The 18,168-nt window shown below is 31.6% G+C and overlaps 3 protein-coding genes across 5 annotated transcripts; 1 reads left to right on the top strand and 2 right to left on the bottom strand.

Moving 5' to 3' along the window:
* The first annotated feature begins 5,009 nt into the window (after window positions 1-5,009).
* Window positions 5,010-6,032, top strand: LOC106775455 (protein EXORDIUM-like 2). The gene has a single exon (XM_014662580.2). The coding sequence runs from the start codon at window positions 5,046-5,048 to the stop codon at window positions 5,913-5,915; it is 870 nt and encodes a 289-aa protein (XP_014518066.1). The 5' UTR covers window positions 5,010-5,045; the 3' UTR covers window positions 5,916-6,032.
* Window positions 6,033-7,337: 1,305 nt separating this feature from the next.
* LOC106776084 (phospho-2-dehydro-3-deoxyheptonate aldolase 2, chloroplastic) lies at window positions 7,338-10,590 on the bottom strand. The gene is made up of 5 exons (XM_014663400.2): window positions 10,066-10,590; window positions 8,921-9,198; window positions 8,443-8,719; window positions 7,998-8,243; window positions 7,338-7,890 (listed from the first exon to the last, which is right to left on the bottom strand). The coding sequence occupies exons 1-5, from the start codon at window positions 10,501-10,503 to the stop codon at window positions 7,633-7,635; spliced, it is 1,497 nt and encodes a 498-aa protein (XP_014518886.1). The 5' UTR covers window positions 10,504-10,590; the 3' UTR covers window positions 7,338-7,632.
* Window positions 10,591-12,428: 1,838 nt separating this feature from the next.
* On the bottom strand, window positions 12,429-17,001 carry LOC106776078 (polyadenylate-binding protein 2). 3 transcript variants are annotated; one of them, XM_014663386.2, is made up of 6 exons: window positions 16,840-17,001; window positions 16,581-16,683; window positions 15,609-15,679; window positions 13,059-13,250; window positions 12,848-12,978; window positions 12,429-12,766 (listed from the first exon to the last, which is right to left on the bottom strand). In XM_014663386.2, exons 1-6 carry the CDS (start codon window positions 16,885-16,887, stop codon window positions 12,718-12,720), a joined length of 594 nt encoding a protein of 197 aa, XP_014518872.1. In that variant the 5' UTR covers window positions 16,888-17,001; the 3' UTR covers window positions 12,429-12,717. The 3 variants fall into 3 exon arrangements, with proteins under 3 accessions (XP_014518872.1, XP_022642492.1, XP_022642493.1); XM_022786771.1 differs by lacking the exon at window positions 15,609-15,679 and adding an exon at window positions 15,298-15,347; XM_022786772.1 differs by lacking the exon at window positions 15,609-15,679 and having other exon boundaries at window positions 16,840-16,982.
* Between the last annotated feature and the right edge of the window lie 1,167 nt (window positions 17,002-18,168).

Raw genomic sequence — 18,168 nt, 5'->3', positions numbered from 1 at the left:
ATTTGTCTGTGAGTGTTCTTTTAGAGAGATCAATTTTTAGGGTGAGGTAGTTGACGAATTTGTAGAAATTTGAGAGTAAATTCAATTTTGTTTTTTTTTAAAATGAAAATGAATTTGAATTTTTTTTTATAAAAGTTAGTGTTAGATTTGATGAATGTAATAGATAAAGAATTGTTTTAATTAATAAAGTAAATATTATCAAAATGTTTTTAGTGATAAAAGTAATGTAAAATAATATTATTTTAATAATGTATTTAATGGTAAAAAATATTATAAAAAAGAAAAAAATCTAAAATATTTTTAAAATAAAATAAAATTGTATTTGGGTAAAATTAAATAATTATGAATAAAATTTAACGTTTTATGAATATAATTTACTTTAATTTATTTACTAGTAATTGTTAATGCGATGGATACTTTAGCTAATCCTTTTGCATTTGAATATTAATATTATTATATATGTATAGTCCTTCACTTGGAATGAATAATAAGTATGGACAAAGATTGAAAATCAATAAAGGTTTTCGGATTCGATCACATAATGTATTAAACTTTGGTAATTATGAAATGGTTCAAGGACAAACATGACAAATTATCACAAATCTAAGCAAATCATACAATTTCAGTGATGATTCAAAAAGGAATGAATAATGTATTTCTTTATTTTTCCTTCTTCTTAAATTCATGCAAATGAACATTGGTTAAATTGAAAACCCGTCTTTGCGAATCACGATAAATTCCTCACAAACAAACAGAGTATATTTTTTCTTGGAGTAGTACTTGAATAATAAATTATAACATAAATGTTTTCTCTACTATTAATACTTTCATATTATTTAGAAATAAATGTTAAATCTAGTTTTAAAACAACTACAGACACAAAGTTTCAAAAACATTCAATCTCTTAAGTTTCTACTGATAATAACCAGTTATTTTCCTTAGACTTTAGTTGAAAGAATTATATTCTTATCACAATCATAATGAATAATGACCTGTGATTTGAGATAAAAACAAAAAGTTATTTCTAAAAATTATGATATATTTTTAAAATTTATTAGGTTTGATATCATTGTTGATCCCAATTTTTGTCAGTTTTGTTCGAAATGGTTCCATTTTTTTAGAATGTTCAATGTAGTCCTAAATATTTAGTTCTTTCGGTTAACAACGTTTAAATTATTAACGATACATCACCAATAAGTGAATTACATGGTAGTTATTGGTTGATGTGGCTAGGACCAGAGTTGACTAAGAATGGTCGCGCCAATGAGGGCTTGACATGTGGCAACCCTTTTCTTCACCCAAAAATTAGGGTTTCAAATTTGCATTTGCAGATTGGGGAAAACTTGTTCCAATGTCGTCATGCGAGAATAAGATTTCTCCTTCACGGGGGATATGGTGAACTTCGTGATAGTTAGATTGCTTCTTGGTTTTTCTCCTATAGGTGAATGAAGAAGGCTCGGTGGAGATGCTTGCAGAGGCATGTTGCTATGACGGTTGAAGATTATTGCATGATTCAACTTTGCATTTTTGCGATTTGGATTTTGCTCGCGAAGTTGGTGATGATATTGATATGGCTTTTCACCGTTGTGGCACAAATCACACTTCTGGTTTGAAGGAGATTTTTGGTTCTGTTGGTTTTGATCTTCTGTGTTTCAGGTTGATGGTGGGTGGTGGAGAATGAAGAAGCTTCATGACGACGTTGCTCAGAGACGCGAGGAACTCGCAATTCAGTTTCACGATGCTTGTGGCGGTGCGTTTGGAACAACAGCGTGGCTATCTCGTTAGGATTTCGAAATGTCTGATGATATCGGTGCAAATATGGTGACTGACCGTGAGTGTGACGATGGCGGTTAGGATTGGTGGTCAAGGTTTTTGTGTAAGGGGAAATTAGAGTTTCTGGACGTAAAAGATAATAATGACGCGTCAAGGGTGATGTGTCGTTGATTGTCCAACTGATCATTTAGTCATTAACAATTTAATCATCTAGTAAAAAAACTAAATTGAACATAAATTATGAGATGTTTAGGACTACATTGAACATTTTAAAAGCTAACAAAAATTGGAACCAACATTATTAAGCCAAATTATTAATAGTACTGATAATTAATTATAATTTTCACAATTAAGTAAATAATTATTAACTGAGTGGATAATTAATAATAGTTTTATAAGTAATTAAAATTATTTGTATTATTAATACTAATTATTAATATTAAAAAAAGTAAGAAACCGCAAATGTGGAAAATCGCAAGTGCAATTAAATAATTAATTAAATTGAAAAGATGAAAGTTTTGTGGTCAAAATTTCAGACATTGCTGCTATGGCGAATGCAACTGAGATATCACACTTAAAGAGTCAACTTTGGATGTGAATCCTTCATTTCTTGTCCTCCACAGAACATCATGGAATGAAAAGTCAATGGCTTTTTGCGAAAACCGGTAAAAGTGTCTTCTTTCAAAGACTTTGTCACCAGAAGCCAAATTCTCAAGATTCCTTTTTTACTGTCACATTCTCAAAGCTGTTTCCTACTAAGTATACCCATTACTTCCAATATTGTCTCCTAATCAATACCTTTCTACCTTGGAAATTTTCTTCTTCAAAGAGAAAGATCATCTTATTCAGATTGTAATAAAATAGGATTGGATATATTTGTAATTTTTAAAATTATATTCAAAATTAAAATTTATTTTTATTTCAAATTATGATATATTTTAATAATAAAGTTAATTAGAAGAAAAAAATGATATATTTATTATAATCTAACAACATAGATTTTTTTTACGTATTAAACAACATTTATATTTTTGGTTAAAATTTTTGTTAAAAAGTGTCAAAAGCCAAACATTAGTTTGAAAAATTATTTGATGCATTAAAAAATTTAAGTAGATTATTTTAAAATTTGGGATACGAATTAATTTTAATTTTGTGTTAAAATTTATTTAATCCTATTAAAATACTATATGATTTCAATAACAACCATTGAATCACAAAATACATTAAATGGATTTTTTTTTTAAATGTGAAATTTGTTTTTTTTTAATTCTTTGAACATTATATCATAAATATTTAAAATGGTGTTCATTATTGATTCCAAATGATTTATTTATTATTGAGAAAGACATTGAAAGAAAATAGAGAAAATTTAGGTGTTATATGATGACTTTCTCCTAATACATCCTCAATCACCGACTATATCTGACAACAACACAAATTGCAGTAGGCTATACGCTATCCAACAGTTAGATAAATGAAAGCTAAGTTTTCATATACAAATTAATACAAGCATAATAGTTTCACAATCTTAAGCCACACAACTAATGTATTGGATTATTGGTTTAGAAATTATGCTGCCATACCTAAAAAACTTTTCATATTTAATTTTTTTAGTTCTTATATTAATTTTAAAACTTAAAAATTTCTTTATCTTTTTTAAGCTGTTCAACATTAAATTGTACAACAGATAATAAATTTTAAAAAATGAACATATAAAATAAGCATGAAGTTATTAATTTTCTTCTTCTTTTTTATACTTAATTCATCTTAATAGGCTCATGGTGAAATAATACACACACTTTTATAAAAGGAAGTTTAATATATATATATATATATATATATATATATATATATATATATATATATATATATATATATATATATATATATATATATATATATATATACGTAATGAAATATCATTTTCTCAAAAGCTAGAATAATATATTTTTATTTTTTATTATACTTTTTATTTCAATTTACACAGTTGAAGATGATCATGCACAGTAGTGATATGTGAGAGTGATGTGACAGTGCTGATAAATGGTGGGACAAACGCGGCCTAGTTAGGTTTGACTTTGCATAAATTTGTATTACCCTGTTAGGTATTTTTATATACAGTAAAAGTATTTTTATATTTTGATATGTTAAATATATAAATATTTCATTAACAAAAGATACGACAACAATATGTAACAAAATTTTATTAAATATGATGTAACAAAATTTGAAATATGTTAGAAAATTTAAAAAATTGGTGTCAAATTAGATACATACAAAGATAAAGAATGATTTAGATTTTGACACAAATATTTTTCGAATAATGTTAAAGTCAATTGAAAGAAATTTTCCAATTTGAATATATTTAAAAGATATTTAAAATTCAATCAAGTAAAAAAATATATAGAGCAAAATGAATCATATAACTAAAATATAGATACCAAATTATTAATCAAGTTTTAATATTTGTAAAGATGATCAGGGGTTGTTTTGATTTGAAGTACATTTCAATCACCACTTTCGAGATTATCTTCTTTCAAGTTTAAAACTCTTATTATAATTTTGTTCATACAAGAAAAAGCATCAGGCAAAGTTATTTTATTTTTGGCAAAAAAAAAATGGCAGGATGAGTTAGGGTGGGGTGGGTTAATCTGTTTTATATCTTTGCTACACTCATCAGTCTATAACTGACAATTAAATTGGAATAAGCTAAGTAAACATAAAATTAATATCTGCATATAATAAATGTCTCAAAGTTCAAAATTTCAGGAAAAAAATCAAATGAAAATAAATTATTGTTTAAACTACTAAAAATCTATAAACGTTAAATGTAAATAATAGAGTTAACTTAAATAATAGAATTAACTTAAGGTTTAAAGTTAAGGAGAAAAAGTCCAAAGTAACACTCTAATACATCAGTACTGATAATTAATCTTATCAACTAATTAATTAATGCAGTTAATTTTTAAAATATTCATTACTTTTTTAAAAATAATAAATTATAACAGTAATATTTGTTATATAAAATTCATTTTGTTATTAATTAGCAAGTATGAATAATAAGAATACATGAGTTGAAGTTATCCAATTAAGAATACTTTGAAAGATGTGATTAATATTTTAAACTGGAATTAGAAAATCTGGAATGCAATACAGTAAAACCATTAGAGAGAAAGAGATGAAGAATAGTATAAATAGGGTCTCTAATCATCAATGTTCTTCGTCCAAAACACAAACTATATCTCTCTGTTCTCTCACTGCCATAGATAAACATGACTTCCAAATGTTTGTTAGCCATGCTGTTGTGGTGTGTTCTGCTACAGCTGAAGCCCACCGTGGAGGCGCAGAAGCTCGAGCTCAAATACCACAACGGCACTCTCCTCAAGGGGAAGTTCCCCGTTAATATTTTATGGTACGGGGATTTCACCGAGATCCAACGCTCCATAATTGTTGACTTCGTTGATTCATTTCTCTTCTCCGGATATACCCAATTACCCTCCGTTTCCTCGTGGTGGCAGACGACGGAGAAGTACAAGGGCGGCTCTACAACGGTGTTCGTAGGAAAGCAAATTATGGAGCCATACTCTCACGGGAAGCACATCAACCAAATACAACTATACGGCCTCGCATCACGCTTCAAGGACGTCCAAGCAATCAACCTTGTTCTCACCGCAAAAGACGTCACGGTGGACGGCTTCTGCAGTAGCCGCTGTGGAACCCACAACTCCATTGACGGGAAAATCCCCTACGTATGGGTAGGCAACTCCGAGACCCAGTGTCCGGGCCAATGCGCCTGGCCCTTCCACAAGCCCATATACGGCCCACAGTCGCCGCCTTTAGTTGCACCTAACGGTGACGTGGGCGTCGACGGCATGATCATAAACATTGCAACTCTGTTGGCTGGAACCGTGACCAATCCCTTCAACGGTGGATATTATCAGGGTCCCCCGACGATGCCGTTGGAAGCCGTTTCGGCTTGCGTGGGGATTTTCGGGAGCGGGGCGTATCCGGGTTACCCCGGAAAGGTTCTGGTGGACCCGGCGACGGGAGCGAGCTATAATGCGCACGGCAATCACAAGAGGAAGTTCCTCTTGCCGGCGATGTGGGACCCACAGAGCTTTCAATGCAAGACTTTGGTCTGAACGAAGACTTGAGTCAACGAATCTTAAGCGGGTGTTAAGTGTTGCGTGTAAATCCCTTTCTGCATGGTCAATCATTGAAATACATGAAATAAGATAAAGGAATAACATTTTTATTTATATGAATAATCTATTTTATTATTTCGAATTCCCTCTAAACTTCTGTTATATGATAATCCAACAATGACAGCATTCAATTTTAAGACGAAAAAAAAAATAGTAATTTCATGTTCTGATGCTTGGATTAAATTTTTAATTTAAAACATTACAACAGGGCAGTAATTAATGTATATTTTTATACAATTTTTAATATTCTCATTTTCAAAATAAACATAGTATACTGACTCTACTCAGCTAAGTTCTAAAATAAAATAGTTCATAATTAGCTTATATAATTTATTTAAACAATGAAAACAGTATAATTAAAGGGCTCATGCATGTTTAATATTTTCCAAAATATAATAAATATAGATTACTTTTTAAATAAAAGACATTTAAATATGTGTGTGATTAAAAAGACCTTCAAATGCATGTTTAATATTTTCCAAAATATAATAAATAATATATATTTATTTTTTGAATAAAAAGACCTTTAAATGTGTGTGATGCATGTTTAATATTTTCCAAAATGTAAAAAATAATAAATTAAAGTAAAAAATAAAAGTGTGTGGTTAACATCCAACAATAAAAGTGACATTTTATATTAATCACAAAAATTATCTCGTATAATTTTAACGTAAGAATAATACGTGAAGACAACTAAATAAGAAGATAAGATAAAATGCATATCACTCAATTAACAGAAAAAATAAATAGCAGCGACTTAACTAAAAAATATACAATTTTTCAGTACTCAAGAAATAAAAAAATTAATTTAGACTAACTGAAAATATCTATTAAAAAATAGTTTATATTTATTTTAATTAATAAACTAAAGTGATAATATCAATGCAATTAAAAATATAAAAAATATAGTTTTTGTAATCTTTTTTAGGATATAGTTGGGTCGTGTTAGCTAATGACTTAACCCAATTGAATTTTATTTATCATTAATTCAAATCGATCTAACCTAAAGTAATTCATTCTTATGCAGGTTGAGTTATAAGTTTAATATGGATAATCTAAAATATAATTTGAGATTCAATCTTATACTCGTGTTATATATAAACTGTGACATTTTTATTTTCATGTCCTAACTCAGTTTAGACAAATTTATTATAACTTATTAATTTAATTAAATTATTGAATTAATGTTTTGTAAAAATTATATTATTTTTTAATATCTTTGAATAACTTTCCACTTTTTTTTAAAGAAAAAAAGAAAAAAGTTTTACCACTGTGAAAAGGGAATTCTGAAAACTTGATGAAAAAACCTGTATATTACTTTGTCATATCAGAGAAATAAATACTAAGAAAAATATATAATATTCAATAAAAATTTCACCATGATGCTTTATTATGTAAGTTGTACCTTGAAATTTTTACTTATTACTCACTACCCAGGCATAAATACACACACAATTTCTCCAAACCTTAAAGTCAAAGTTCACAAGTACAAGAAGATGTTTTATCTGACATGTAACACTCTGACAGCACAACTATTAATTATGCTATTTAGGTTGTTCATAACAGTTGGTGAGTGGCTCCCAGAAGAATTTGTTGTAAGAACATGGTAGCTCAGTATTGTGATCCAGGAACACAGGAACATGGTAGCTCGTGTCTAAAGTCCAAGTGATTGTGCTGAATTGAGCCTTCTTTTACGCAGCCTTTCTGCAATATTGAATGCAAGCTCGAGAGACTGAGAAGCATTAAGCCTTGGATCACAGTGAGTGTGGTAGCGAGAGCTCAAATCATCATAAGTAATAGTCCTCGAGCCTCCAACGCATTCTGTCACGTTCTGTCCAGTCATCTCTAAATGAACTCCTCCTGGGTAGCTTCCTTCTTGGTCATGCACATCAAAGAATGCCCTCAACTCAGCCTATCATCAACACCACCAACATCTTATCATACACCAAAAACATAAAACTGAAACTGAAAGAGAGTATGTATAAAACAGAATTATATATCTTGGAAAAAGGAAATTACTCTTATTGCATCAAAAGAGCGGGTTTTTAAACCAGATGGGGCTTTAATGGTGTTCCCATGCATGGGGTCGCTAACCCAAGTGACAATTTGTCCTGCTCTGCGAACTGCTCTGATGAGATGAGGAAGCTTCACTCGCATATTCTCAGCTCCCATCCTAACAATTACTGTAATTCTGCCAGGCTTGTTTTTAGGGTTGAGAATGTCTATCAGCTTGACAAGTTCGTCTGGCACCATCTTATCACTCACCTGAAAATCATGTAGCCTTTCAGTAACTGCAATTTTTTGTCAGAAGCACACTAACTACTGATAATTTCCAACAGGACCTCTCAAGAGAATAACAAATAAGATTGTAGTGTTGAAGGGGCATATCAAATGCAAAGAGAATAACAAATAAGATAAACCAAATTAAAGACCACAGGCAAATAGAGCTCTATGTAAGCATCACCTTTATGCCAAGTGGATTAGCAACTCCTCTCAAGAACTCAACATGAGCACCATCAAGTTGGCGGGTACGTTCCCCAACCCACAGCATGTGAGCTGAGCAATCATAATGAAGCCCTGTAGTGGAGTCCTCCCTAGTAAGTGCTTGTTCATAAGGGAGAAGCAAACACTCATGGGAGGTCCAAAAGTCTGTTGTACTTATGATTGGGTGCTCGGATGTGAGCCCGGCAACATTCATGAACCCAAGGGCCTCATCTACCCTATGAGCCAATTCACGGTACCTGTTTGCCCACAGCAAAAAAATAAAAAATAAAAAATCATATCATGAAAGTTGAGTGATTCCTTAGTCTTCTGCTGTCTTTAGAGCAATATGGAAAGGGTCCGTTCAATCTAAACCATTTTGGATAATGAAGAATAAGAACTAATGAAATACCAACGATTCAAAATCCATACATAAATTTAGAGAAGGTTAGAGATGATACCTGTCCCCCTGTTCACTATGCGCCATGAAATCAAGATTCCATTGGTTAACCCTTTGCATGGCAGCATAACCACCTGTGGCAAACGCCCTCAAGAGGTTCAGAGTAGCCACGGATTGGCAGTAAGCTCTAACCATCCTCTGTGGATCGGGGATTCTGGATGCCACATCGAATGCGTCACCATTCACATTGTCACCTCTGTAACTAGGAAGCTTCACTCCATTCTTCTCCTCAAATGGATCTGATCTTGGCTTTGCAAATTGACCGGCCATTCTCCCCACCTGAAGCACCATATCCAATACTGAAGCTTGTCATCCTCATTCATCATAAAAGTTTGAACCAACACGATGTAAGACTATCCAATCATTGCTCAATGGAAGAATTTGATCATAAGGTAAGTTTGTGGACAAGCCAGAACTTCTATAAGAAATACATTTTTTCTTTTACAGCGGAAAACCTTTTCTAGCTTTGTATCTAAAAAGGCTCTAACAACAATACATGAAAGACACAATCCTCTTCCTCCAAGTTGGTTACTCAAAAAGGAAAAGCTAAAGCTTTAAATTAATATTTTTTGTTCTTAATCCCAGCATAACACATTATTCTCTTTTAGAATTTGGGTTTGAACTGAACCTAACTCAGTCTCAGTTTGAACCTAAGTGAGGGTTACTTGTTACCCCAACAGTATACTATACTCTATCTATTGTGAACATATCCTGATTTCTAACTCATTTCTTGGACCTAACTTAGTCTCAGTTTGAACCTAAGTGAGGGTTTCTTGGACCAATGACTAAACTCTCTTCAATTTAAAATTTACAAGACGAGACTAGACATGATTGTCAGATAACTAGACGGGTAATCTGACGACTCTACAACAACTATCACGACAAATTCTAATACCATTTTAGTATTCAAGTTTTTATCTTTCTCAATCCAAAAGGTATATGCTCGTGTAACGAATATCGCTCCCACTCACACTATTTTTTTTTCTAAACCAGGGCCCATTCCTTCACTAACTCAAGCGCCACTCGAAACACCAAAATCTATCCCAGAGAGAAATTAACAATTCACAATAAAAGAAAAAGGAATCCTTCCCCAATTAAAAAGAAACAAATCAGAAGATGAAATGAAAGAACGGTGAAAAGATTGACCTTGATAACAGGCATTTGACCACCGAACATGAGGACGACACCCATTTGAAGGAGGACACGGAAAGTGTCACGGATGTTGTTGGCATTGAATTCTTTGAAGCTCTCAGCGCAATCCCCGCCCTGAAGGAGAAAAGCGTTTCCCATCGCAGCCTGACCCAGTTTCTCCTCCAGATTCCTGGCCTCACCGGCGAACACAATAGGGGGAAAAGAAGAAAGGGTTTCGAGAACTTGATCCAATTCATTCGCATCAGGGTACTCCGGAAGCTGAAGCGCCTTCTTCGTCCTCCAACTATCAACTTTCCAGCTCGTCGCTATCGGCGACACCGTCGGCTTGGCGCAATTCCGAACAACGACGGATCTCCTCGGAGACCCGAAAATGCAAGGCTTGACCTTGACCTTGATCGTGATAAGGGATGCTGAAGATGAGGCCAGAGCCATTTTCTGTTTTCTTCTTCTCAGCAAAAGGTGAGAGTTTGATTGATATCAGATGATTCTACTCAAACCACGTAACATGCATATATATAATTGTCCGTTTTAATCTTAAAAAGGAAAAACAAATCATCTTGGATGTTTTAAAAACAAAATATCATTCTATCATAGAAAGAGTTGTCATGAACTAACAGAAAAGAGGTTTGACCGTTTTTGTGTACCACTGTCGTTTTAGATATGAAAATCTTAGTTTGATAATGATTAAAAAAAAGCATTCATTTTACACTATATTTAATGATATAATAATACATATTATGATTTTAAATTAAAAATAATAATATAATTGTAGTTAAAATATTATTTTTTGACAGTGTCAAATGACCATAATTTGTCGTTTAAATACTATAAATAAAGAACATTACGTAGGTTAAAAATCTGTTAGAACAATAACCTCACACTATCATTACTGTTATTAATTTTTTTAACAACCATTTTAATAATTTTATCTAAGATATATTTGACGCGCATCGTACTAAAATTAAATTCGTATATTTATTTACACGTGATAAACATAGAATGATTGCATCTGTTTATTTTTTTTTCTTCTCATATTGTAACCAAAGTGTCGTTATATAAATTAAATAAATTAGTCCTCGATAACAAATATCGTTTTATGGATGAATTTAATTGTGTTTTTTATGATATTCAGATATTTTCTATTTTGTTAGCATTATTTTTTCATTTTTTTTGCATGAATTTTATACTCTCGTTTGTGGTGGAATAAAAATTTGAAAAATTTATCTTGGAATATTTTTGCAGGAAAAATAGAAAAAAAATTATAAATAAAATTCATACTATAGTTTGAACAAAACAAAACTATGAACTTTCCATAAATGTAAGGAAGTAATCGATTTTGAAAATTATAGAAAAAAAAATCTCAAATTTGGCAGAAAATATTCTCCAAAAACATGCAAGAAAACTTTATAAGTTTCAGTATATGAGTTTTTCATGCCATAATGAAAGAATAATATAAATTAAAAACATAGAAAAAATAGGTTTCAAAAATACAAAAAAAAGGTTTTTTGTTTTGAAACAACAATTAATCAACGTATGCAAAATTTTACGAAAATAATTATGAGGAAGGATTTTAAAAAAATATTATTTTATTTTATAACGTTAAAAAATAGTTGTTATAAAAATAATAACAATAAAGAAAATGACCAAAAGTCAGTTTTTTCAGTTTAATAACAAAATTCAAAAATTCAATATTCTTTTAATGATTTAAATTGAGAATTAAAATAACTTTAAATGAAAAATATAATAAAATCTTATCAACGCCTACTAAAAGTATAAATATTTTTTGGCACTTTTTAATTAATCTAACTTTATTATTGGCGTTTTTTTAAATTATTCTCTCTATTAAATATAAGTAAAACTAATAAACTTTTTCACTAACTAATTAATATTAACAACACTAATAACATTTATAAATAAAAAATTCCTTTATTATAAGTTAATATTAATTAAGAATACAAGAGTTATTTTCTCTAACCAATTTTAACGGTCATTTTTTTTTTATTGTACATGCTCGTTTGACGTGAAATCATCATACCCTGCATAATCCAAGTGTTTCGGTATTCTAATTTAAACTTACCTTGATGGTTGCATTGATATGATAATTACATGAATGACGACAAAAGTTGGAGACTTATTTGCAGTCGAGAGGGATAAACTACTGACACTGAGGTGATTAGATCAAAGAAAGACATTTCTATCATAAAGGAATACGTTCTAGACTTAGTTTTAATAATACCCAGATCAAAACCACTGATAAGAAGAGTAATCAAAGGTTATCACACTATTGACAGGAGACCCATCTAGTTATTTTATCTTTGTTATCTTAACAGGAATAATACTCACAGTTAAGATGTTCATGAAGAAGCACGAATGAGAAAATTGGATAAAACCTAAAACCCATGTATTAATCACACTTGCGAAAGAAACTTTTACACGAACTTAATCCAATATAATATAACAATACTAAAGCAAAGCAATTGCAAACACCACAATTTTACACGGTTGGCTGATAAGTAAACGCTTAATCCTCACAGAACTGGTTGGATTTTCCCTCTCCCATGTTCAATGGCCAAAACTCCGACCATGACACTACATAGGAGTAGAAGGGAGTCATTTAGTTTAGTCCATCTTACCCGAATTGGACAGTTAATAGTAGGGGCTGTAGCGCATTGCCATTCTGAACCTTGGGACCTTTCTGCAATTCATAGACAAATCTTGTTACTTTGTCTGTTGCAAGATAAAAGGATTTGAAAGGGATGATAGATTGTATTGTTACCCATATCCATATGGAGAATAGATAAAGGGAGGTGCATATGGGGATCTGCCTCGAAAGCCCCCAGCGTAAGGATTCGCCTGGCGGGAACGAAACTGTTTCATCCCTGGTATATTGGTCCTTTTAGCTGTCACCTAACAAATGCTCAAATAAGAAGAAATTATTAGAAAGAGGAAACAGTATATTCAACAGCAATATCCTCTAACTGTCTCACCTTTAATTGGCGCCCATGAAGTTCAGATTCATTCAACGAAAGGGCCTCTTGAACAGCTTCCACCTCAAGGAACTCAACATAAGCATAACCCTTGGGTTGGCCAAACTTATCAGTTCGAATAGTGACTCTGTTTACTGTTCCACAAGACTGAAAATGCTGTTGCACTTCTTCAGGAGTGCATGAATAGTCCACCTGTGGAGATTATCAAACCCATGAGACATTATATGAATAAACAAACAAGTAAAGCCAAAAGATTCACCACATGACATGTTTTCAAGCATCTGTTAATACCAAATTAAGGTTAAAAGATCATACTTACCAGTTTCTAGTCTACTAGTACAACCAGACATAATTAGCGTCACTAAATATCAATACAACATTTACTGAAAGAAACACATTTTTAAAAATTCAACCAGCTTCGTCAACAAAACCATCTGAAATAGATATAATAATATATACATTCAATATAGAACTGTTCTGTGGCAGCTATCAAATCACTGGCTCAGGACCAAAAATGATGAAGATCCACCTTCCTTGGCAGAACAACTAAGCTCTGTGTATTTCCATATTTGCAATCTCCATAGGCTGAAAGCAAATTGTTTTTGCTTTAATAAAACTGTTACAGATCTCAGATATTGTAATATAACCTCCAAAACTTGATCTCATGAAGTAAAAAAGGCACAACAACTAGGCAAAATGCAAACCTATACCAATATAGGTTTTGCCATCATTGTCATTACCAATGCTAATGGAATAAATTTTGGGCTTTGAGCAAGTCAGTTAATTTCAACCACTAAAAGAAAAAAAGGTTCACAACATACAGTAGATTTAAAGCCTCCCCCTAATAAATTTATTGTTTTACCTAGCCCATTTAAGATTGAGGAAGAAACAAAATCAAAATCAGCTCTTAGCCGCCATGTGTTATATCTGAAACATGGCTGTTTTAGCAAGCTGAAAAGTTTCAGGGATGCAGAAATATTTTGCCTGGTCCATGTGGTAGCAAGATTTATCCCTAAAATGCAAGGTAGGTCACAGAATAAAGTACCAGCAGACAAATGGGGGAAAAAACTAGGAAGTGGAATTTTTTGTAAATCCAGAAAATATTATTCAGTGGGTTCTTAAAACCATTGCTGCTGCTGCTGCTACAGTGTAATTTGAAGCTCTGCCTGCAATCTTGAGCAACTAGATGGCTGCTGGGATGTGCTGCCTTGGTGGTTTGGAAGTCTCTGTTTCTGAGTGAATCATATCTGGGCAGACTTCTGTACCTGCAACTATCCTTGGTTCCCATTATTAGCTGATTTGTGCGTAATTTGTTAGTCATATGCAAAGTTTCATGCTTTGCTGGCCTACAGGTGATGCCTTTGCATTCCCTGCTTCTTCCACTTAATTTCAGATTTTTCTCATTAAAAATGTCATCAAGAAGTATCTGTTTTTGAAAATTCTTGTAATAACTAAAATCTTTTATGCATTTTGAATTACAAGATACTTATATGCTATTGTGAGCGACCTTTTATTATTATTGCTATTATTCCTCATTTGTTTTACATATATTAAAACAATATAATTGTGCATTTCTACCTCCCAATGAGAGGACCTAGGATTTTGAGAAGCCCACTCACTGAAGTGCACCACCTTCCTTCTTGATCACTGTTTATTTTTCCAATTTTCCTTTAGTTTTTTCTAGTGTAAAGTGTATCAGAGAACAAAAAAGCCAATAGTCTAATCCCAAAGTAGAAAAAGGGAATGACAACAGTCCCTCACCATGAGAGAGAATAATTATTACATGAACTAGCACCACAGAAAGTTTGACCAGGTGACATATATGCATGCATAGCATTGTACCCATAAAATATGTCCTCTTCTCAACAGTAGGAGTCCAGATTCTTTACCTCCAATCCACAATTATTTGGTTTCCTGTCAATATCCCATTGCAAATACTTGGAATGTATACTGATAGAAAAAAGTCCTAGTTAAAGATTTTTCCTTTTCACATTTGATGACTTCCTATTCTATTTTCTTTATTCTTTTTTTATTTCCTTTTTTCGTTCCAAAAGAAAAATATGGAAACTCACAAAACCACAAAAATCACTTTATCCCTCAACAAATAATTCTTTAACGCTCTTGTCATCTCCTTTATCCCTCAATGTTTCTTGTGTTGTATATTTTGTTTTTCAACTCCATTTTTTTAATAACATACATTGCTAACATTTTTACCCTCCAAATATATTATAACACATACTTTCAACTGCTGCAATACAAAACCAGAAAACTTGTAGGTGGAAGCGTGACCTGCGATTGTAGTCAAAACATCATGTCAAAGCAGGATGCCACTGCTTGGAAATATACTAAAATTTCAAAACAGTAAAAAGCACATTCATCATCAAAGAAATTTAAAGGCTAGAATATGATGAAGCCCAACATATTTACTGACCAAAACACTTTGGCTCATAAATGAATCAGACACAACAAGCCCTTAACCCATATCATGAACGATGACAGACGGTGAAAGACAATCAAGCACGATAACATACAGGGTAAGAGAGAGCTCACATTGCCTACAAAGACTGATCGAGAATCTATTTCCTCTCTATTGGCCTGACTCGCAGAAGCAGTTGCAGGATCTAATTTTGGAGAAAATAATTAACAACGGAGATTGGAGTCCAACAAAATACATTGTAATAATATATGTTATGCATTAAAAAAACAGTTCTATGCCCAATATCAAGGAACGAAAACAATTTCAAGAAAAACTGGGGAAAAATAACAGAACTGATATTTGTAACCCAAGCATCAAAGAACGGTTCTTCCAAATTTTCAAACAGAAGTTAACAACATTACTAGCGCGCTGGCAGAGCAATAGCGGCAAGTAACCCCTGGCGGCTACAGGCGCTGCTGTGGCAGAGCACCTTAGTGTAGCGGCCTAAGCAGCACATAGCTTAAGACATCTATAACTTTTTATTTTTAATTAGGAACGGTCATTAACCTTTAGAAAATTTCATCCTTTATGAGAATTTATATGCATCCGTAATATATATTATATAGACTATAGACTTCACAAAAAAGATTCGAAATTGCGGTTATCTCATATATATATCTGCTATCCCACTGTAACGTTTCTGGGGCAGGCCACTACATACTACTATTCGGGATTTCTAATACTGAACTAGAATGGGTAGAAGGATATGTATATATATCTTATGATTTATGACCAAACTAAGAATGAATTTCTCATTACCACCAGCTAAGAGCCTAAAACTAGTCTACTGATCAAAACATATATAACCAAAATGTAAATCACAAAAGATATTCTAGCAAATAAGTTAAGACTCGTTGTAGAATCCTACACAAACAAAAAAGAAAAAAATAAACTAATTTCCATTTTGAATGTATCCAACTCACTGCACACTATAGCATTTTCTTCCCAAAAGGTAATTTTCCAAATTTTTTTAAAAAAAAAGTGGTTTCAAATATAAATTTTTTTGGAGAGAGAAAATAACAATAACAAAAGAGAAAGGGAGGCACCTTGAACAGATCCCATTTCCTTCTCGACCTTGGCCTGCATCTCTCGCAAAGCAGCAGCTTCATCCTCCATCTCTTTCAAGCGCTTCTTCATGTCATCCAATTCCTAAACCCAGATGATTTGGCACCGAGGAAAGAACAAATTAGGGTTGAAGGTTGAACGGCGGCAACACCAGAGAGGTTTGATTCAACGAAATTAGGCGAATGCAGAAAATTGAAATGAAAATTAAGAAAAAAGATAAAGAAGGGAAAGCATGAGTACTTCGTTGGCGTCGGCTGCGTGCATGTCAACATCGTCATCGCTTTCCATGGCTCCGCGAAAGAGGAAGAAGACCTGCAACCCACCCTTTGCTTTGCTTGCCCCTCACCCTTCAACCTGTTAGAGTGTCAGTGTGAGACCCAGAGGGGTTGGGTTAAAAGTACTTGGGCCTAAGACAAGACAACCTTTTTATTTTATAAGAATAAGAATAAACATATTTAAAAAGGATATATATATATATATATATATATATATATATATATATTTGATATACCATAATTTTCTAAATTTGCAATACTACAGCAAAAAAAAAAAATTAAAATCGTAACATCATATTTCAATATTCGTGATTAAATCTAATTATTACCGATTAATAAGATCAGGATTGTATTTCTTTGTTCAGTGATTTTTTTAACTGAAAAATGTTATATTATATACTGACAGAAAATGTTTTTCTATAGAAATTTAGCCAAAAATTGTCAACTTTTTGCAGGAACATAATTTTCAAATCTCAGATGCTGAATAAAAAAATAAAAATATTCTGCTAAACATCTCAAAATTCTATTTCTCAACCTAAAATGATGAATAATGAGATCAATAACAATTGTTTACTGGCGCTTTAAAGGAATTATATTCTCTATATGTTGATTTATTTAGGTTAATTGCTACTCCCATCTCATATAAACCTAAATATACTTAATTTCAGATTTATATTATATATATATAGACTTTTTGATTTACTTAATATATTTTAATAATTTAATCGAAGATGAAATAAATACGAGAATGAGTATTATAAGACGGGAATGTAACAAATATATAGCCACGTATACATCTTCATAAAAGCCCAGACATTACATACATATTAAACTTTTATTTTTATTTTTGTTGTATTTAAAATCATTGGAAGTAAAATAGAGTATGAGTATAATACTTCTAATGCTTGTTGTTGAGACAATTAATCAACGTAACCATGTTAACAATTGATCACAAATTATTATCTTTATTAAATATAATAATAAGTTATTTTAAAAAATAAACAGGCCGATTTGATAGCAGTAAATTGAAATATATTTTCTTTTATTTTATTCTCAACTAACCAACCTATTCAACATATTATTCTTCTATTATTTTTCTTGTTTTTGTTTAATTAAATTATCTTTATCTCTATTCTAACTTTTTCATATATTATGAAAAATGCAAGCTAATTTTGAATTAATTTGGCATACAAATGTTACAAAAAAAAAACTTGAGAATATTCAGTAAACTAGGAAAATTAGAGAATTGTTAATAAATAGTAAAGAATGACTTAATAATATTTTTTTATTTAAA

The sequence above is a fragment of the Vigna radiata genome, chromosome 10, assembly GCF_000741045.1.
Source record: "Vigna radiata var. radiata cultivar VC1973A chromosome 10, Vradiata_ver6, whole genome shotgun sequence".
NCBI lineage: Eukaryota > Viridiplantae > Streptophyta > Magnoliopsida > Fabales > Fabaceae > Vigna > Vigna radiata.
The sequence above is the reverse complement of the archived record's forward strand: the minus strand, read 5'-3'. Positions and strand labels throughout refer to the sequence as shown.